The sequence below is a fragment of the Hevea brasiliensis genome, chromosome 17 (assembly GCF_030052815.1).
Source record: "Hevea brasiliensis isolate MT/VB/25A 57/8 chromosome 17, ASM3005281v1, whole genome shotgun sequence".
In the NCBI taxonomy this organism is placed as follows: domain Eukaryota; kingdom Viridiplantae; phylum Streptophyta; class Magnoliopsida; order Malpighiales; family Euphorbiaceae; genus Hevea; species Hevea brasiliensis.
The window spans coordinates 4,483,840-4,506,340 of NC_079509.1; the positions used below are offsets into that span (position 1 = coordinate 4,483,840).

General features: G+C 34.5%; 2 protein-coding genes across 7 annotated transcripts; one reads left to right on the plus strand and one right to left on the minus strand.

The window, feature by feature from the left end:
• Nucleotides 1-7,536: 7,536 nt before the first annotated feature.
• LOC110641131 (DNA mismatch repair protein MSH3) lies at nt 7,537-15,636 on the plus strand. Of its 2 annotated transcripts, XM_058139344.1 has the most exons (13): nt 7,537-8,667; nt 9,417-9,605; nt 9,813-9,977; nt 10,044-10,142; nt 10,224-10,475; nt 11,073-11,327; nt 11,444-11,575; nt 12,369-12,629; nt 12,707-12,778; nt 13,291-13,440; nt 14,233-14,706; nt 15,040-15,359; nt 15,453-15,636. In XM_058139344.1, exons 1-13 carry the CDS (start codon nt 7,723-7,725, stop codon nt 15,496-15,498), a joined length of 3,360 nt encoding a protein of 1,119 aa, XP_057995327.1. In that variant the 5' UTR covers nt 7,537-7,722; the 3' UTR covers nt 15,499-15,636. The 2 variants fall into 2 exon arrangements, with proteins under 2 accessions (XP_057995327.1, XP_057995328.1); XM_058139345.1 differs by lacking the exon at nt 10,044-10,142.
• Nucleotides 15,637-16,131: 495 nt separating this feature from the next.
• Nucleotides 16,132-22,501, minus strand: LOC110641140 (single-strand DNA endonuclease 1). Of its 5 annotated transcripts, none has more exons than XM_058139600.1 (14): nt 22,302-22,500; nt 22,055-22,212; nt 21,608-21,669; nt 21,388-21,515; nt 20,980-21,031; nt 20,814-20,886; nt 20,648-20,721; nt 20,308-20,367; nt 20,030-20,177; nt 19,431-19,530; nt 18,517-18,599; nt 17,760-17,860; nt 17,152-17,282; nt 16,132-16,749 (listed from the first exon to the last, which is right to left on the minus strand). In XM_058139600.1, exons 1-14 carry the CDS (start codon nt 22,367-22,369, stop codon nt 16,212-16,214), a joined length of 1,776 nt encoding a protein of 591 aa, XP_057995583.1. In that variant the 5' UTR covers nt 22,370-22,500; the 3' UTR covers nt 16,132-16,211. The 5 variants fall into 5 exon arrangements, with proteins under 5 accessions (XP_057995583.1, XP_057995586.1, XP_057995587.1 ...); XM_058139603.1 differs by lacking the exon at nt 22,302-22,500 and adding an exon at nt 21,748-21,813 and having other exon boundaries at nt 22,055-22,191; XM_058139604.1 differs by lacking the exon at nt 22,302-22,500 and adding an exon at nt 21,748-21,820 and having other exon boundaries at nt 22,055-22,150.

A 22,501-nucleotide genomic window follows, 5' to 3' on the forward strand; every position in this document is an offset into this window, starting at 1 on the left:
CTCCTCGCCGTCCAGCCACGGCCCGTCCCTTCCCCAGTCATCAACACAACTCCCCTCCCCCAAGGCTCCCCACAGTCGGCCGACGTCCCATGTGGCTGGAAAATCAGGCCAAAGTCCTCATCTTCACGCGGGCAATTTTTCAACTTTCAAGGTCAAATCCGATCGATCCGGCCACCAATCAAACCTGATCTTATCTCAAATACCTTCTACTCCTCGAAAGCTTTCTATAGACACCGATATCATAAGTTTTTATTTAGTGGATTGTCCAATTTTAGCCCTAGAAATTTTAGCTCATTTTGACTTTTGGACTAAATTTTTCCCAAATTGGGAACCCCACAGAATTCCAAAAGTACTGGTGTGCTCCACTCAACGAGAGCTTCGTAGCAATATAAATTTTAAAATTTTTCGACATTGAAAATCTGTGGGTCCTACAGACTTCGCATTATTTTTTCGAGTTTTAAACGAGTTTATTTATTTTTGTAAAAATTATATTCTAACCCCTGGTAGTATGGGCTTCACATAGGTACCTTCATTTTGCTGAAAATTCGATCGATGCCCAGATCTACCATTTCGGGTCAAACAGACAGGTTGTCGGACCCGTTACATAATCGGATTGGAATTGCAGTCCTCACCACCATTTGTAGATTCCCTAGACGTGTTCTAAGCATCGAAATTGGAGTAGGTAAACTCGAACTCTAAGTTTCTTCAATTAACTAGTACCAGATTTAGAACAAAAATCCATAAAATATTAGAAATTTCCAATTCCAATTGCATTAGCATTGTAATATTGTTGAGGATCATAGGGCAAAATTTTAGAGCTTGTTTGAAGGATTTTTTATAAAATATTAGTTTTAAGGACTAAGACGTAATTTTTTAATTTTGTGAATATTGCCTATTTTGGATGGCCCATGAGGGGCCATATGATGTTGATGAAATGTAGATATGGGAAATGTGATTTATAAATATTATTTTTATCATTTTGCAGGTTGGGTAGGTCCTAGGTATAGGAGGAACTCTGCTAGATTTTCGACAAAACTTATGATGTCCTTTGATTCTTTAAAGTTATGCTTTAAGTAAAAGATTATTATTTTGAAACTATAAACTTAATGTTATGCGTGTATGTTGAATGGAATGGATATTTATGATGGATGTGGGAGTTAAACTCCCATTAGACTTCATTGATTGATTGAGGATTATAAGGGTGAGTTGAGCTCCTAAATTTGTATATTTTGTGGTTATAGGTCGGGTGAGTTGAGAAATCCTGATTGGATGGTATAGATTACAGTCGAACTCTGTCTGGTTGATTTATTAAAATTTTGTTCAAACATGGGCTTTATGGTTGGGTTAGAAAATAATTAGACTTACTACGGATTTTAAAAATCTTATGCTGATCCAAGTCCTAGTACTAGTCCGGCCCATAATTTGGTCATGACATTTACTTTGTTTAGTGATATAATATTTATACTAATATTTAACAGTTTAAGCAGTGATTAATAAAAAATCATCCTTCTAACTTTAGACGTTGGGATAGTATTTTAACTGTGATTAGTAATATGATATCATTATTTTTACATTTAATAGTTAATTTAATGATTATTTTTATGAAACACATATATTTTAAATCATTATATAAATAACTAACAACTAATATTATTGAATATGGTCATAATTAAAAATTAAAAATTATCCTAATTACAAAAAAAATTTCTTTCATTAATTACCTTTATACAATTAATTCTAATACTATAAAGATTCTTAAATTTTTTTTTTCTCTAAGAATAATAGGTGTATAAGAAAAAAAAACCATAACATGCTTAACAGTAATATTAGCATAAAAAAAATTATCGTAGTATTGTTAAAACTCAACTCAACTCAACTCAACTAAGCTTTTATCCCAAAAATTTGCGGTCGGCTATATGGATTCGCTTTCTCCACTCTGAACGATTTTGGGTTAAATCCTCATAAATGTGTAATGCTTCTAGGTCATGTTGTACTACGCTCCTCCAAGTCAATTTAGGTCTACCCTTTTTTTTCTTTCTATCCTCTAACCTAATGTACTCTACTTGTCTAACTGGAGCCTCCGTATATCTACGCTTTACATGACCAAACCACCTCAATCTCCATTCTCTCAACTTATCTTCAATTGGCACCACTCCTACCTTTTCTCTAATACTCTCATTATGGACTTTATCTAGTCTAGCATGGCCACTCATCCACCTTAACATTCTCATCTCTGCAACTCTTATCTTAGATGTATACGACTCTTTCAGTGCCCAACACTCACTACCATATAACATAGCCGGTCGTATGGCTGTACGGTAAAATTTTCCTTTCAATTTATTGGGAATCTTACGATCACATAAAACTCCCGTCGCACGTCTCCACTTCAACTATCCGGCTTTAATCCTATGACTAACATCCTCCTCACATCCCCCATCTACTTGAAGGACTGAGCCTAAATATTTAAAGTGATTACTTTGGGGCAGTATCACTCCATTCAAACTAACTCCTTCCCTATCACCAGTTTGGCCTTCACTGAACTTACAATGCATGTATTATGTTTTCGTTCTACTTAACTTAAAACCCTTTGACTCTAGAGTACTTCTCCAAAGTTCTAGCTTTCTATTGACTCCTTCTCGTGTCTCATCTATCAGAACAATATCATCCGCAAACATCATGCACTAAGGAATACTCTCTTGTATATGTTTCGTCAGTTCATCTAAAACTAATGTAAAAAGGTAAGGGCTTATGGCTGATCCTTAGTGTAATCCAATTGAGATCGGAAAATCTCTTGTGTCTCCTCCCACTGTGCGCACAATAGTAGTTGCTCCTTCATACATATCTTTCAATATTTGTATGTACCTAATAGATACCCTCTTTTGTTCTAATACATTCCATAAAATCTCTCTTGGAACACTATCATAAGCCTTCTCCAAATCAATAAAAACCATGTATAGATCTTTCTTCACATCTCTATATTTCTCCATCAAGCTTTTAATGAGAAAGATCGCTTCCATAGTTGAACGACCGGGCATGAAACCAAATTGATTGAGAGAGATAAAAGTATCATGACGTAGTCGATGCTCCACAACTCTCTCCCACAACTTCATAGTATGGCTCATGAGTTTAATTCCCCTATAGTTTGAGCAACTCTGTATGTCTCCCTTATTTTTAAAAATAGGTATTAAAATACTCTTCCTCCATTCATCAGGCATTTTCTTTGAGTTTAGAATATTATTAAATAATTTAGTTAACCATGCCACTCCCATATTTTCCAAATACTTTCACACTTCAATTGGTATTTCATCGGGTCTACAGGCTTTACCCACTTTCATTCTCTTAAGTGCTTCCTTTACTTCTAAAGATCTAATCCTTCTAGTATAATTCACATTCTTTTCTATTGTTTTATAATCTATATTCACGCTATTACCATTTTGACTATTATTAAAGAGATCATTAAAATAATTTCTCTATCTTTCTTTAATGTCCTCGTCTTTCACCAACACTTTTCATTCTTTATCCTTAATGCACCTAACTTGATTGAGATCTTGACATTTTCTTTCTCTCCTCCTTGCTAATCTATAAATATCTTTCTCCCATTTTTTAGTTCCCAGTTTCTCATATAACTTTTCAAAGGCCTGTGCTCTTGCTTAACTAACTGCATTTTTTGCCTCTTTCTTTGCTATCTTGTACTGTTCATATACCTCATTATTATCACATTTAGGTAATTTCTTATACCATTCCCTTTTTCTCTTCACTGCCTTTTGTACTTCCTCATTCCACCACCATCTCTCTTTTGAGGGTGGTCCCTGTCCTTTAGACTCTCTAAGTACATTTCTAGCTACTTGTCTAATCTTTGATGCCATCTGTATCCACATATTATTGGCCTCCATATCTAGCTTCCACACTTCGAACTCGAGAAGCTCATTTTTGAACTTCACTTGCTTTGCTCCTTTGAACTCCCACCACTTTGTTCGAGCTATACTATTTCTTCTGACCTTGCTTGAATTGTTCCTAAACTTGACATCCAAGACCACCAACCGATGTTGACTTGTTAAAGCTTCTCATGGAATGACCTTGCAATCCTTGCATAGAGCTCTATTTGTCTTCCTAGTTAAGAGGAAGTCGATTTGGCTTCTATGTTGTCCACTTTTGAAAGTCACTAAATGTGACTCTCTTTTTATAAAGTAGGTATTTGTTAGTATTAGGTCGTATGACATAGCAAAATCCAGGATACTTTTTCTCTCCTCATTTCGACTGCCAAAACCAAAACCTCCATGAACATTCTCATAACCTTGTCTATCACTTCCTACATGCCCATTCAAATCTCCACCAATGAAAATATTCTCTTCATTTGGTATGTTTTGCATTAAATCATCCATATCTTTCCAAAACCTTTGTTTACTCTCACTGTCTAGTCCTATTTGTGGGGCATAAGCACTAGCTATATTTATTATTTCTCCTTTTAGTACTAGCTTTACTAGTATAATTCTATCTCCTACTCTTTTCACAGCTATTACTGCGTCTTTCAATGTCCTGTCTATGATTATGCCTACTCCGTTCTTGTTTCTCTCCTTTCCGATAAACCACAGTTTGTACCCTGAATTGCCCACTTCCTTACTTTTCTCTCCTACCCATTTAGTCTCCTGAATGCAAGCAATATTCACCCTTCTCCTTTCCAAGGTATCCACAAGCTCCATTAATTTTCCTGTAAGTGATCCAACATTCCAAGTACCAACCCTGATCCTCCTTCTATCCTGCTCCTTCCTAATTGGTCTCCTTCTATGATATCTTCTATTGTTTTTCAATGTCTATCTTGTGTTATGTTTCACTATTTATTTTACTATCTGTCATATGGACTAACTTCTTTACCCATACCGGTCCATGATGTGGGAACCCTTGCTCACTTAACACCACACCCGGGCGCTGGCATGGCACGTCGCTTTCGATGAACGCCCTACACCCTTGCACATTTCTCACTACACCCGGACTCCGATGTAGCACGTCGTTAGTAGAGGACGCCCCAATGTTTATATCATTTGAATCCATATCATAGGGTGTGACGAAATTTTTACGCTGGTTGTCACCTACCGCAATCCTTCTCCTTTATCCGGGCTTGGGACCGGCTAAGCACAAACTACTTAGGCGGAGTTTATCGTAGTATCGTTATCATAAATAATTAAAAAAAATCATGATACAAATTCTAATCCTAATTTTACAAGTAATTAATAAAACATATGCATAATATGTTTACACTCATTATGTATTTTAAATTATATATGTATAATTTTAGGTTACGTTATATATAATTCCGTTGATTAAAATAATATACCACATAAAATATATAAATAATATAAAAATCATTACACATAATTTGTTTAACTCATAATGCACATATTATAATAAAAATTTTAATTTATTATTATTCTTTTATCTCAAATTATGCAGTTCTAAAATAAGTCATTAGATTTCTAATGATTTTAATATTAAATTTTTATTATTATATTTTGAGTCTAAAATATATATTGAAGGAAGAGATTTTTAGAAATGTTTTTAAATGAAATAATTTTACATTTAATTTTAATTATCAGTATATTACATAACATATATATTTAAATACATATTTATATTTTCATGATTTTCACATATATAAACTATTCAGATTTTATTAATTATTATTTAATTCCTTATCAATTATTATTATTTTTATATGCAATATGTCTTTTTCATTATTTTTTATTATTAATTTGAATATTGATTTTTGTAAAAAATAATGTATAATAACATGAAATATTAAAACAAGTCTTATCCTATTAAAGTAAAGAGTTAGTCATATTTTTATATATATGATATGACATCTTTTTAAAAACATGGAAACTTAATTTTATATATAGAATTAAACACACCTTTGTAAATGTTATGTGTTAAACGATATAAATTAAATGGAATGATCATGAGATATTAAAATTAATTGAAATAAAAAAATTGTCTATAAAATACTAAATTGGGAACATAATATAAAAATAATGTCATAATATAAAATCTTATGGTACTAATTTGATAAAAATAAAAATTTTATTCCTTGAAAAATAATTAATTAAATCATAAATTATAATTTAAAAATTATCTATAATTTTTTATTTTATAAATAATACTCTTTCACTATAGCTAATAAAATCCCATTACATTGATAAATCAACATTAGATTTAAATTGTCAAAAGAGATTAAGTAATAACCAAATTAAAATTATTTTCTTTAAAATAAAATAATATAAATGAATCTAATACCATGAGCAATTTTCATGTAATATTAATCTGTCATTTTGAAATTTAAACAACATATTCACTTATAGATTTTTTAGAGAATTTGTATTATATCATATTTTAACTTTATTATATTTAAGTTAACTTAACAATAAAATTGATATTATAGGTTAATAATTAAATTAGTTATAACATAAATTTTTTTGTAGAAACATAATATAATTAAAAATAATTTATTTATTTATTTAAACAATAAAACAGGAAGAAGTTCAAATTCAAAGACAAGGACTTTAAGGAATTGCAAAATTTATTTATTTTTAATTTAAAAGAAAAATAATTTACAAAATAAAATATGTCATATCTAAAATGGTATATTTTCATAAAAAGTTTACTCACTCAATATGACCTACTATTAAAGACTAACGTATAAAAAAAAATATATTTATTGTCTCTCCCCACAAGCGTATATATTATTAATCAAAAGTTTTTTTTTATTACCTTTAAAATGCAATAAATAGAAAAGTCTCAAATTAATTTTCACTTATTCTAAATTTTATAAGATGAAGGGAGAATATTTTGCAAGATAAAGTGAAGGGGAACGGTGGGCGAGGGTAAACGGAGGAGAGAATTTTTATTTTTTTTAATAATTAAAAAATATATTTTTTTTTAATAATTAAAAAATATATTTTTTTTAATCTGAATTTTGATTAAATTTACAATTAATTTCAAAATTAAAAGATTCGAAAAGGTGATGATTTTTTTTTTCTTTTCTGGTGTATAATTAGGCCTTTTTCCATTGACTATGCACATGAATCATAAGGTAATGTTTAGATTGGAAAAAAATAAGAAAAAAAAATTATTAAAAAAATAAATATATATATTTTTAATTTAAAAATAAAAAAATAAAAATAAAAAAATAAAAAATATATTTATTATTTATTTTTCTCTTAATAAATATATTTATTATTTATTTTCTCTTCATTTTTAAAAAAATATAAATAAAAAAAATATAAATAAAAAAATCATAAAATTATTTTTTATCTCAATAATTATTTATTTTAATTATAAATAAAAAAATAAAATAAATATTTCACTATTTAAAAAATTATTTTCTCTCATTATCTTTCCCTCCTAATATTCAAACAAGAAAAAAAAAATTTTTTTATATTATTTTTATTTTTCTCCCTTATTTTCTCTTTTTTATTTTCCTTCCTCTCTCGTAAAGTGGTGTAAATTGCGAAGAGGCTGGATCATATAAAGTTAATAAAAAGAGGCTGAAGTCACATCGTGTGGAAAGCCAGTTAATTAGCTCAGTCGAAATTGGCGAGGTAATACAGCAAGAGTAGTTGTTCAGAGAAACATAAAAGCAAAGCGCGCCAAATCAGTAATATCCTTCTATCGAGTATTCCACTCACGGCGACTACCAAATCGCCAGCCCAAAACCTCCCCAGCAATAGCATGGGCAAGCAAAAGCAACAGGTAATCTCCCGCTTCTTTGCTCCCAAAGCTAAAACCAATGATCCGTCAACTCTACCAACAACCCCTTCATCTTCTTCGTCTCCGGCTTCAACCCCCAAAATCTCTGCCACTGTCTCCTTCTCTCCCGCCAAAAGAAAACTCCTCTCTGCCCACCTCACTTCCACTCCAAAAAGGCCCAAACTTTCCCCTCACACCCAAAATCCTACCCCCACCCCCTCCGTCCACCAAAAGTTCCTCGACAAACTTCTAGAATCATCCCCTGAAACCTCACAGCCATCGTCCACTCAATCTTCAATTCCCAAAAAGTACACCCCATTAGAACAGCAAGTTCTGGACCTAAAGAACAGGTATCCAGATGTCCTTTTGATGGTTGAAGTAGGTTACAAGTACCGATTCTTCGGGGAGGATGCGGGGACTGCGGCCAGAGTGCTGGGGATTTATGCCCACATGGATCACAATTTTATGACGGCTAGCGTGCCAACTTTTCGATTAAATGTCCATGTCAGAAGATTGGTCAGCGCAGGGTATAAGGTTGGTGTTGTTAAGCAGACTGAGACAGCCGCAATTAAGGCTCATGGGGATAACAAGACAGGCCCATTTTGCAGAGGGTTATCGGCGTTGTATACGAAGGCGACAATGGAGGCAGCCGAGGATGTTGGTGGAAGGGAGGAGGGCTGTGGTGGAGAGAGCAATTATCTCTGCTGTGTCGTGGACAGGAGCTTTTTGGTGGAGAATGCTGATCGTGAGGTTGAGAGTGGGTTTGATACGAGGATTGGGTTTATGGGAGTTGAGATTTCAACTGGGGACGTTGTTTTTGGTGAGTTTAACGATGTTTTTTTGAGGAGTGGGCTTGAGGCTGTGGTTTTGAGCTTATCTCCAGCTGAGTTACTCCTTGGGGACCCACTTTCTAAACAAACAGAGAAGGTAGTTTTTAACTCATCGTTAGAACATGGTGTATTCTTTTGGGGGTATAAAAAAAAAAAGAAAAGAAACAATGAGGATCTTTTGTTTATGTTGTACAAAGTATGCAATTTTAAAATTTATTTGAGATGTGATTTAATGTGCCTACTGTTAATAATTAACTTGAAGCATGCAAATAAAAATTATATGTTATGTGTGATAACTGAATGGATATCAGGTTAGATACTAGTTCACATGAGGGTCAGGTATAAACCCATCAAAAACAGGGAAAAATGATTGATTGGGTTATTTTTAGTTGAAACATTCCTTAAGGCATGGATGCAAACCACCAGTTCGATCAATCCAGGTATTTAGCTTATTTACTCTTAGGTTATAGAGATGATGGTCGTACTGTTTGCAAAGTCAGCATAATGCATTATTTATAAGTGAAGATGTGCACCTTCTTTGTTTTTTCTCCTTTCTGAAAGTCTTGTTCAACCTTTGTCCCAGTATATTATAGTTCATAGTTGTAGATTTTGGGAACAAGGGCAGCTTTATTCTGTATAAGAGGTGCCCCCATTTCTATCGACAAACTCCTGCCTAATTGTCCTACGAATGATGTTTTCCAATATTAAAATGGTAGATATTATCAAGAATCAGGGCAAATATTTGTTAAAATTAACATGGAAAAAAAGTCTTAAGAGTTTCATAAATCATAATTGATGTGCATCAAAATAAATTTGGCCTTGATGCATGGGACTGTTTATTATCAGTTGCTACTGACATATGCTGGACCTTCATCAAATGTCCGTGTGGAGCGTGCCTCACGAGATTGCTTTAATGATGGTGGTGTACTTGCTGAGGTGATGTCTTCATATGAGAATATGGCTGAAGATAAGACAGAAGATAGTGAAAAGCAGACGGAGGGGACAGAACAGGGCAATTGTCACCTGGATATTGAGGTGTGATATTTGTTTAAATTTTTTTCCCTATTTTTACCCATCAAAGTTCATAAAGCAATATATAAAAAAGAAACAACACTTTCTTCTGCCCTCTTTTCTGAGATATGTTGTAAAATAAATATTTTCGTGTATTCTTATTTGTTTATTTTCTTTTCTTCATTTTGAAATCATGTGTCTTATCCTACTTTAATCTTTTGGGTTATGAAGGGAATTATGAACATGCCAGATTTGGCTATGCAAGCTTTGGCATTGACCATCCGTCATCTAAAACAATTCGGGTTAGAAAGAATTTTGTGCCTTGGAGCTTCATTTCGGCCATTCTCAAGCAACATGGAGATGAATCTTTCAGCCAACACACTTCAACAATTAGAGGTAATTAATGATCATGATTCCTTCGGAACTTGTGTGTACTCTAAATTGCGTTGTAACTGTATTCAGGTTTTGAGGAATAACTCAAATGGGTTGGAGTCTGGCTCATTGCTGCATGTCATGAATTATACTCTTACTGTTTCTGGTTCCAGGCTACTACGACACTGGGTATGGGATGATCTTGATTCTTATATATTTTTACGGCAACTTTGTCTGCTCTCAATATATAAGTTTTACTGTGTGAAACAGGTGACGCATCCTTTATGTGATAGAAACATGATTTCTGCCCGTCTTGATGCCGTTTCTGAGATTGCAAAATCCATGGGATCTTATAAAGCTTCTCAAAATGTTGGCAAGCTTGATGGAGAAAATTCTGATGTAGCAATTGTACAGCCTGACTTCTATTATTTGCTTTCTTCTGTTTTGACTACTTTGGGAAGATCGCCAGACATTCAACGTGGAATAACAAGAATTTATCATCGGACTGCCACTGCATCTGAGGTAGTTATTGGCTTGTTGTTGAGATTGCTTATATATATGCCCATATTATACAAATATTTTACACCTCACCTTTCTGGTTGTTAATCCTAATATTCTGCCTCATGTATCTTTCCCCATCATCAACCCTTCAATCCTGTGCTTCTGTGGGCTGCAGGTAAAGTGGCAGCACTAGCTACATTTTACATTTTATAATTCATTGTAACAATTTAGCTGCACTTATAACTCTTGATTTTCTAATATTTGTGCCATTTGATGACTGTATCTTTTTTATCTCAATATAATTTAGACTTGATTCTTGAGTGGTCCCATGTTCTGTTATGTGATTTTCTGCAATGAAGCTATTCACTATAAATATAATCTATAAGAAAGACCTAGTTTTCTGTATTTGCCACTTCTTAAAGAGTTCATCCTTCAAACTGGTTTTTGAGTCCTACATATTCGGAGTTGTCTAGACTGAAGGAGCGCTTTAGCTGGGTAACAGAAACTAACAAGTAACTTTGAAGAGTACAGTTTTTTTTTAACAGCCACCAATTGTTGGTGCCTTTGTGTTGTGCTTTCTGCATTGGATGCTGACAGATTTAAATTATTGAACGACAGTTCATTTCTGTTATGCAAGCTATATTACATGCTGGGAAACAATTTGGGCGACTTCAGATTGAAGAAGAGCACAACAATGAGAAAGTTCAAGCTAAGACTGTGTGCTCAGTGCTATTAAAAAAACTGATTTTTACTGTGTCATCATCTAGTGTAGTTGGTAATGCTGCAAAACTCTTGTCTACCCTAAATAAAGAAGCAGCTGAACGTGGGGATATACCAAACTTAATTGTCATTTCTAATGGCCAATTTCCAGAGGTTTGTGCTTTCTGTGAAATTCTCATTTTTTTTCTTTTTGTGTTTCACATTGCTGTATTTATAATTTATCTTGTAAATTCTCTATGAAACTCTTGACCTGGTTTTATTATGAACAGGTTGCAAGTTCCCGGAAAACAGTTCAATTGGCAAAGGAGAAGTTGGATTCTTTAATCTGTTTGTATCGCAAGCAGCTTAAAATGCACAATTTGGAATTTATGAGTGTCTCTGGAAACACACATTTGATAGAGGTAGGTAAACCAGTTGACATATTCTGCTAATAGTGAAGTGCATTTGCTTTTTTTGCAAGTCATGAAATATTTTATCAGTGTAATTATCACATTGGGCTTCTATTATTTTGTTGGAATCATCATTTGAGAATTTTTTTTTTTTTTCTGACAAGCCCTAGGAGTTCACCTAGTTAACCAGAGAAAATAAAATACACAAAATAATTCAAGAACAAGCAGGAATTTGATGTGGTTTGGCTTTAAGGTCCGCATTCATGGGTGAAAACAACAAAAGAATGTTCCACTATGAAAATAGCAGATCACAAGACCACTAAAATTATTACAGCCACATCTCATACTCAGTAACTATCACTAGCTCACTTGCTCTCACCTGTGATTTTCATGCTCCATTCCTTGGCCATTGCCATGCTTTAAAGCTCTCAAGATTGCAGTTGCCCTTTAAGTCCGTGGCTTGGTCTCCCGGTTGCAAAGCATGGGCACAATTAATTAGTTTACTGTGCTTGCTTTGGGCTAAACTCAAATAAGAATATGCTCCCAAGAAGCTTCCTAGGCAATGGACTCAAGACAAAAAGCCGTAATTCAAGACATGGACTATTAATAATATTTTATGTATCAGCTGTTTATTCCTTGTTATTAGGCGTGAACTTGTCTGGCCTATATTGGGCAAGCATATTGTGCCCTATATGAGGTTGTGGAAGTTGCACAACTTTCAATTGAAATTTGGTGACATTTACCTTTATTATCTTGGATTTACTAAATTTTGTTAGACACCTAGTTTGACTAGCATTGATTGCAGTTGCCCACAGATGTCAAAGTACCTCTAAATTGGGTGAAGGTAAACAGTACGAAGAAGACAATCCGCTATCACCCACCTGAAGTCTTGACTGCCTTAGACCAGTTATCACTGGCCAATGAGGAGCTCATGGTTGTCTCCCGAGCTGCATGGGATAACTTTCTAAGGGGTTTTGGGAAATATTACGCTGAGTTCCAAGCTGTTGTTCAAGCACTTGCTGCTTTGGATTGTTTGCATTCACTTGCCTGCCTTTCAAAAAATAAGGTACACCTTTGGAGGACTCAGAAAAATTTCCTGACTAGTTGGGATGCTATGTGACCTTTTCTAGAATATCTTTGCAGAATTATGTCCGTCCGATGTTTGTGGATGACAGTGAACCTGTTCAGATACATATCTCTTCTGGTCGTCACCCGGTACATATTTTCATTCCAAAACCTACCAACACTATGTGCTTGCTGGACTTAAAATGGATATGTTAATATCTGTTCTTATCAAAATAACAATGGACTAAGTGGTAAGTGTCGTCCTATTTGTTATTCACCAAAGTGGGGATGGTTGTAACTTTTGAGGGTGAGGAAAATTTTTGTTTGATGACCATAATTATAATAAAAACTGAGATCACTCAGCAACCTTTGTATGATAAGATAATTCAACAAATTCACTTTTTGTTATTCTGATGAGCTCAAAGATGTTGGTGGACCCAGGATCTACAATAAGTTTATAAGTTAGTTTTACTAAACATTTCCGAGCTCACTCACTCTGCTTACTTAAATTTCACAACTGTTTATTCTCTGTTGTGGATATATGACATTGGATTTTTTTTTTCCCTCTCTCTTGTGTTTTTATTTTATTTTATTTTTTTAATGGGGGTGGTTGGGGGGGGGGGGGGTGGGCTTTTTGTTGATTTCATACAAACTTTTGCCAGGTTTTGGAGACCATATTACAAGACAGTTTTGTCCCAAATGATACCCACTTGGATGCAGATGGAGAGCATTGTCAGATAGTCACTGGACCCAACATGGGGGGAAAAAGCTGCTACATTCGCCAAGTTGGGCTCATTGCAATGATGGCTCAGGTAAGATGGGACTATGATGAACTCATTCTCACTTATATAATGTTCTGGTCAATGGTCATACTAGAGCTATTGAATGAAGCCCTCATGATTTGTATGCAATGTGTTCAAGAAGGTTGTTTTCTTCTAGGAATTTTGCATAGAATACCCTAGTTTTCAATAGCAGGTTAAAAATTAAAATTTTATATTTTAAATATGCACTGTGTAGGATATTGTTTTAGTCAATTCATACTTTTATGCATTCTCTGATGTTTATTGATTTGTTGATATGAATTTAGGAGAATCACATGCCAAAAGTTAGTTATACCTTATATTAAAATCCCATACTTTTAATGTGGGACGCAAGTTTTTTTACAATGGGATCATAACATTTTACCACGCTTCGCAGTCTCAGAGCTTATGCAGGCTGGCTTTGCGCTAGCTTAATCTAGTCCTGGGAGAATACTACTATTCTAGCGTTACCACTTGCACTGCACGATTACAATCGGGAGTCACAGTGAACGGCTCTGATACCATTGATATGAACTTAGGAGAACCACATCTAAAAGGTGGCTATACCCATATTAAAATCTCATACTTTTAATGTGGGACACAAGTTTTCTTGTGATGGGATACTTTGAATGTGGGACACAAGTTTTCTTGTGATGGGATACTTTGAATGATCGTAACATTTGTTCTTAATGTCTTTTCTGATTCTCAGAAGTCCAAAATTTCCCTCTTCCTTGCTTTCAAATTTTAATTGACAAAATGAATGTTACGTCAACTTCATTCAAAGTTGCACTCTTATCTGTCTAGGTTGGTTCCTTTGTACCAGCATCATCAGCAAAACTACATGTGCTAGATGCTATCTACACTCGTATGGGAGCTTCTGACAGCATCCAACAAGGGAGAAGTACCTTTTTAGAAGAGCTGAGTGAGGCTTCTGATATACTCCACAAATGCACAGCACGTTCGCTGGTTATCATGGATGAGCTTGGTAGAGGCACAAGTACACATGACGGTGAAGCAATTGCTTATGCTACGTTACACCATCTGCTGAAAGAGAAAAGATGCATGGTACTCTTTGTAACTCACTATCCTAAAATTGCTGATGTCAAAACTGAATTCCTGGACTCTGTGGGGACATACCATGTTTCATACCTAACTTCGGAGAAAAATACGGATGCCATGGACTCAAAATTCTATAATGAAAATGTCACTTACCTTTATAAGCTGGTGCCTGGTGTGTCAGAGAGGAGTTTTGCATTTAAGGTCGCTCAGCTGGCACAGGTAAGCTATGTCTGTGTGTCTATTGCATGTTTCCTTTTTCCTTTTTCTTTTTGAGGGGTGGGGGGGTGTTGTATGGAGTTGTATATTTTATGATTTGTGGCATGTAACTATGTATTAATATCCATTTAACGTCAAAAATCTGATTTCTTTTGTTTTAGCCACCTTAATGAATTAAGTTTCCAGTTTTGTGATTTACATGATGGTGCTCACTTAGGATTTATCTGAAAGTTCAGTTGCATTTAGACATTTGTTGAACTCAATATGGGTGCAATATTAGAAATGAAAAATATATATACATATATGGGTAACTGAACACTCTGAATTTCATTGCAGTTACCTTCATCCTGCATCAGACAGGCCACTATCATGGCTGCAAAGCTAGAATTGGCGATAACCTGCAGGACAGGAAGCAAATTGGATAAAAGGCAGTTGCTGGGGACACTGCAAAGTGATTGGGAACAAGAAACACGGGACAACATTTCAGAATCTTCTAAATGCTTCCCTGCTGTAAAAATGGACAACTACGAAGAATTAAGTAGTTCTTATCAGAAATTATTTATGAACTTGAAGTCTGCGGTGGTTGATGGAGATCCTGCTAAAAGTTGGCAGTTTTTGGAGAATGCTAGAAGCGTAGGAAAGTCATTATTGACAAGGTAAAATTGAAATTATATGTATATAGTTTTTTAGTTAATTTGCTAATTTCAATTGTGTTTTGGATTTTCCTCTGATTTGCTTTGATGATATAGTTACGTGTCACGCTGCCGTCCAGATAAAGAGCACAGCGATGGTTAGGGTTGGAAAGAGTTTCTTCAGTTACGCTACGTAGGTTATCATGTGAACAGAAATTTGTATATCATGTGATCTTTTATTCTATTTTATATGTATTTAACTGTATTAAAATTTGAATTCAATCGTTATTAATTTTGATCATACCGTATCTACTGTAGTCCGACAGTCTCGACTTCCAATTGGAGAAGTCACGAATTTAATAATGTTTCCTTTCTTACAAAATTGTGAGGTCTCCTTGTAATAAACTGCTTCCCATAATCGTAGAAAATAATACATATATGTTGAAAATATATAATAATCTCTCCAAATGAACAAGGAAATTATATTTTGGATTTTTAAATTACAATTTAATTTTTTGACTGAAAAAAGGTCAAAGTAATCTGATTCAATACTCAGTAAATTATACAATATTTTTTATGTATTAAAATATAATGTATTTATTTTTATAAAAATTAAATTCTTAAATGTGAAAAATAAATTTTATATAATTATTGAAGAGAATATTGCATTTTGCTGGCAGTTACTGTTTTTGGGCTATTAGATCATCCGTGACTATTACTGTCCAACCCCTTCTTTCTTAAGTTCTTTACTACCCAAATGATGATTATTTACTAAGAAATGAAAGGAGAGACACGATTTACAAAAGATCAATCAATATTATAAATCAGTTCATGTTTGATATTTCTTCACTACCTAATAACCTCCATTCATTATCTTCAAGAAATGTCGTCTCTAATGCTGGCTAGAAACAACCTAAACTCTCTTGCCTTCCTCGCATGCTCAGGTGACATTTCAGTTTCTGATTCACTCAAGTCTATCACATCATTACGTTGATCACTGACATGTTGGCATCGCGAAACCTTACTTGTACTTGCTAGTGGAGAAGGACTCAAAAGATCAATGATCTCATGTTTTTTTGGAAGACTTGAATCAATGTGACAAGACACGGCAGCATTACAGTTAGTATCTCCTTGTGACTCTGCAATAAGAGGGTCTTGCTTTTTAAAATGAACTGCAACTGCAGTTGCAGTTTTGCTATCCTCTGATATAACTGCTGTTGACGGAAAGGAGACATTAAAACTGTTATTACTTCCTGATTCAATGTCAAGCAACAAAGTTTGGAGCCTTAAGTCAATTTCAGCCACAGTTGAACTTGATTTGTTTTCTGATTTCTTTATTCTTGGTTTCCTGTGATTTTGTTTCTTCGCTAGAGCTCTTTTCTCCTCAAACTCGGCAATCTTTTCAGGACAAGCACTAGATATGGACAAGACAAGAAAACTTTAACTTTTAAAAATCCCAATTTCTAATAATATTAGATTTGACAAATTTGAGAACACTGGTAAAAATGTCAGAAAAATAAGAGTATTCTACAATTCGACCAAGTGATGAAAAAAAGGATAAAGGTTTTTTTTCCACTGGAATTTAACTAAATATTTAATATAGCCTTGTGCACATCTTTCCCTTGATGCATGATTTAAAAAATCTGCCCAATTTAAATGTTATAAGTTGAAACTATGAATTGTTAACCACCCAAACCTCTAAAAAAACATGCACCCCATGTTTCAACTGACATTTGCAATTAATTCTTCAAAAAAGAAAAGAAATTTGCAATTAATAATTACATAGATGGAAAGTTGAAAACAATTATAAGATTACCTCTCTATGAGATCAGCAGGAACTGTGGAGGTTTCAAGTCCATCTAACCCTTCCCACAAAACCTCAAAGCATTCTCTTCCCTGAACTTTTCTCTGTTTAACAATGGTGGATACAGGGCACTTAACTGGTATCTGCAAATCACAAGGTCTTGCCATATATAATGTCATTATATAAGAGATAGCAGACCCCATTTACAGATCAACAACACCAACATGATAAGGCAGAACCCATGAGCACTCCAGAGATTATTATGGAACAGGAGACCAAATTGTATGATTAACATAGTGATATGTTTCTAATAATTATGTTCAATTTTGACAATTAGGGTATGAAATCAATGCATTCAACAATTGCAGGCATTTTACAAAATGGATGTACTCAAGGTTTTGATCATCAATACTAACAATTCATACAAAAGGATGGGCTTTGGGTTTTGAAGCTGCAACCTCATCAACTTGGCAATGTAAAAATTTTCTGGACACTGACCATTGGGAGATTTGACTAACATGAGTGGCTAAAGAGGATTTTTTACAGTCTAGCAGCTGAAAGGGAAAATACATTTAAGAAGATCAATTATTGCCAATTGTAAATTTGTAGAACAATAGTACCTTGCACAAAGGATTATGTACTCCTAGTTCCGATGAAGTTGAACGCAAATTGGCAAATCTCCGCAAATCTCTTTCAGCAATTTTTGGAAGGACATACTCATCTAAGCCAAGGAAAGGGGACAAAAAGGGAAAAAAAATCTAACATAAATCAAAATGATCCAAAAACCTCTCCTCTCACTCTCTCAAATGGCCAACCGTAGGGAAGAAGGGGCCTAAAGTGCAAATATATAAATAAAAGTGGGACTGTGGGAATCAGAGTCAACTAGACGAACACTACATACATAATAAAAAAAATAAAAAAAAAATACCCACAAGCATTTTGACTTTTGGAACTAATAAAACCACGACCAACCTTCAAAAACTTGGGCATGTAGGGGAAGCCTTCAATGTTAACCATTTTCAGAAATCTGTATCAACTTTTTTTTTTTTTTTTTTTGAATGATAAAAATCTGTATCAACTTGATTAAAGCAGTATTTTAAACTTGCCTCCATGAGACAAAGGCAGCCATAAACATTTTTATGTCAAGAAAATAAACTAACATTTGCACAAAACACAAAATTCAAATCAATAAGGGGAAAAAAGCTATGATTTTGTTAATCATGGGATTACAAGAACTTCACCTAAACATCCAAACTATGCCAACATGAGAATCTTGCATCCACATGCCTGTGTATACTAGGAGTGGATATTGCACAGATGAGCACACATATGGATGTGTGGCTTTGTGTGCTGTCAATTAAGGAGCAAAGGACAGACCTGTTTTCTCAGGTGGCCACCCAAAGAACTCAATACATATTTCTTGAAGTTTGGATCGTTGGAATGGCAGCTGAGCAAGAACCCTATGAAACATAAAATAGTTAAAAAAGGAAGAATATACACAGGAGGGGGAACTTTGGAAATTCAATTGCCTCGTCAACATAGGGTAGTCTGACAAGTTTTACTGCTCTACTTAAGATTACTCTAAACTTACAAATTAAGGTCCTTTCTAAGTAAGATTGGATTGATTTCTTTTGCACAAAAAAAGGACAGTTGTCAGAAACCAATCTGAACCATTTCTGATTTCTGAAGAGCCCCATATAATTTTTTTTCCTTATAATCCTTTGAACAGGTAAATATAATTAATTACACAATATTAAGTAACTGAAGCACTTAGCATGGTCTTCAACCTTATATTCAAGCTAGAGAAACTTTTCAATTTTTGTAGTTTGGGTGCAAGGTAATAATGCTTCATTGTGACTTGGAGGGTCAGGTTCTACTCTACTTAACTCAACTCAACTAAGCCTTTATCCAAAAAATTTGGGGTCGGCTATATGGATTCGCTTTCTCCACTCTAAACGATTTTGGATTAAATCCTCAGAAATTTGTAATGCTTCTAGGTCATGTTGGAGGGTCAGGTTCCCAGAAAAAAAAAAAAAAAAACAGCTTCTTTAGAATGAAAGGGAAATGCTCCACGTATCTGATTTTCGCCAAAGTCCAAAATGCAGAAGTCTTGTGCAATTGGACATCTTTTACAGAGATAGGAGAGGAAAATGGACAGTTTGACTAGTTTGTTATTGGTGTTAAGAAAAAGGTGAAAAAAAATGTGTTCATATGCATTTCTTTGATGTTATATCCAATGCACTAACTTGCATTGTTAATGTACATAACAGGAATGAGGCAAACAATATTACCTATAGACTGCATCTGAATCTGCTGCGTGGCATTTAGGCTTCAAATATGCTTCAATTACTTGCAAAAACTGATTCTGGTCATCTAAACTGCTATCACTTCCTACCACAAGCATCAAGAATTTAAAGAAAAAGTCAAGCTACATTCTTCATTAATTAAAACCATTGAAACTTTTTAATTCAATGAATAACTAGTGTTATCCTCATTCCTCATAAAAGAGATGGAAATCTGCTCATCTGACCCTCTCAACTATCTTAACTCATAAAAGCAACAAGCTGAAAACTTGAAACCATATCTATATTACAAATCAATCCTGACTAGTATCAAACAGTTAATTCTAAATATTGCTGTTTTTCAGAATACTAAATTATGTTTAATTTCTAAATGCATTTACCAATTTAACGAGCAAAAGCTTTTGAACAATAAATCTCTAGTTTCAATAAGCATTTAATTAACCATATCCTTCTATTCTTATCTAAACTCTGAAATACAACTGAACAAAACCAGACACAGGTGGCAAGAAGTGAGATGTAGATGTGATCATGTGACAATCGAAATTCAGGATTCAATGAGTTTAATTGGGTCTGTTTTCTTTCATTACCATTAACATTGACTTCAGGACGCAACGGGTTTGGCTGTGTTTGTTTCTTTGAACTTTTAGTCTTCTTTGCAAAAGATAATCCTTCAGTTGCAACTTTTTGAAGAACATTACTGTCTCCAACTGACTTAACAATCTGGCATGCTGACTCCTGTAGGCAAGGAGAAAATGTGCTGCAACATAAGCATTTAATTACCTGCTTACTAAAATAATGGTAGAAATTTGGCAAAAAGAAGCAAGTATCTAGTCAAATTTAGAAGCAGCAGAATAATGAGACATACTGGACCCAGTCCATGAACTCCCTGAGAGTAGTCACCTCCAAGAAGAAGGGCCAGTGTAATCTAAAGACAATAGGATAATGAATTAATAAACTCTACAGTTAATTACAAGTAAAATGTCAAAAGACAGACAAAAATTAGTCATATGAACTTTATGTGATTCACACTCGACCAGGAAATGGATCCAACAGGACACTCATGGGCACAACCACACAAATGCAATTAACTGGCAAGTATTGTTGCCAGGAATACATGACACATCTTATCAAGAAAACAGAAAAAGGAACATTCTTAGAAAAAAAAAAATGTTTCATTGGTTGTTTAAGAAAAATTATAAACTTACCAATGAGTTCCTCCCAAATCCAAGTTTGCTCTCTATGTCTGCCATTTCATAACAAACTACATGACCGCCTTCCCCTAGTTCATCAGAAAAATGGTTAGCTACATTATGCTCAATTGAAATCCATCATCAGACAGATCAACAAGTAAATGAATCTTCATTGACTCACCAAGGCATATGTCTCTGTACACTGTCCTTGCACCAAAAAGGAAGACATCCGAGTCTGAAGTGAAACATCCATCCTAATAATCATCATAAAAATGATAAGCTAACTGATAGTGCACACTCATAAATTTCAACTCGACTGAATTTTAGAGTAAAAAATTACAACTCACACACAATGATTCCGAATTTAGTAGTGCACACTGTGCTTCAGCTTCCTCAACTCTGAATTTGGGAAAAAAAAGACAAAGAGCTCATCAAGGTTTCCAGCAGAGAAAGGAGGGCAGAAACTAACCTAAGATTTCACGCAAGTAATAATCTCCTCGCCTAATTGTTGATGTCCTATAAGATTCCTATATTCCTTGAGCAATGGTCTTCATTAGAATGAAGCGATGGTCGTAGGAAGTGCTGATTGTTCAGCCTTTGTGTGTTATTGAAAAACTTTGTTACTGTTCTCATCTTCAACATTAGCACATTACTATCTACCAAGTAGAGGGGTGGAGGGTGGGTTGGGGTGGTGTTGTGGGTGGTGGGGGGAGTGGGAAGATGGAGCTGTAAAAAAGAAAAGACCCAAAATTTACCCATCTAAGCAAGGGATCCCGAGTGCTAATCCAAGGCCTTTTGCTTCTTTTATCACGCGTGAGAACTCAGATCCCATATTTCTCCTAAGAGAGCAAGTTCTTGTTGAATTTGTTTCATCCTGAGTAACCTGCAGTACAAAGAGTACAGAACAAAAGTATTTACACCTACATGTATAGGGGTAAAAGATAAATAGACATGGTGCAGCATAATGTTACCTACCTCGAATCCTGAATTTAAGCGTTGTCTGTAGGTGGCTAGTTTGATTGCAGGAATCGATCCATCTACAAGGCAACAAGATATCACCAGTCAAATGAAATTAAAAATGACCATTGACCCAAACTCATATTACTAAAATGAACCTTAAAAAATGGCCTCAGAAGTGTCGAAATGCAACTTTATGGGAAACTTTTCTGAACTCCATAAAACTGAAAGCTGTCATCATTTCATAAGAATCAAGTACTAATGCTCATCATTCATAAGAATTAAGTATTAAGTCCCAGTATGAACAAGAACACGCGTCAAGATCATAATTCAACACCCAATTCAATTAAGATAGAGCAGTAAATAGTATGCTTCATCCCCTTTGCTATATGCCTGACAAAGAAAGTCCGAAATTTAAAGAATCAGAAGTAAATGGTAAACCACTGAAACAGAGGGAGAGAATACCAGTAACAAAAATAAGGCTACAATTCAAAGCAATGAGAGCTCTGAGGCGGTGAAATAGACCCTTAAGGTAGAGCTTGTCTTGGATAGAGCAATGTGATTTATTCACCTTTTGAAGTTGAACCATCCAACAAGACAGATCGATGCATATTTTTTTGTTTCTAAAGAAAAAGGAAAGAAAGAAAATTGTAAAGCAGGAGATAACATAGTCGCGTGTGAAAACAAGGGAAGAGGAAGTGTAGTTCCTTACTGTAGATGGTGAAGTGGCAGAGTTTTCTTGCATGATTCAATGATATCCCACAAGTTCTTCACCCCCATAACTCTCTCTCCGACTCCGATACGTTACAGAGCTTCAAAGAGGGAAAAAGCTCTCGTCGGGTTGAATTTGAAAATCGCGAATTTCAGCTCCCTCTTTACAAGTCCTGCAACCTTCAAGGGGATAGGGCAGCA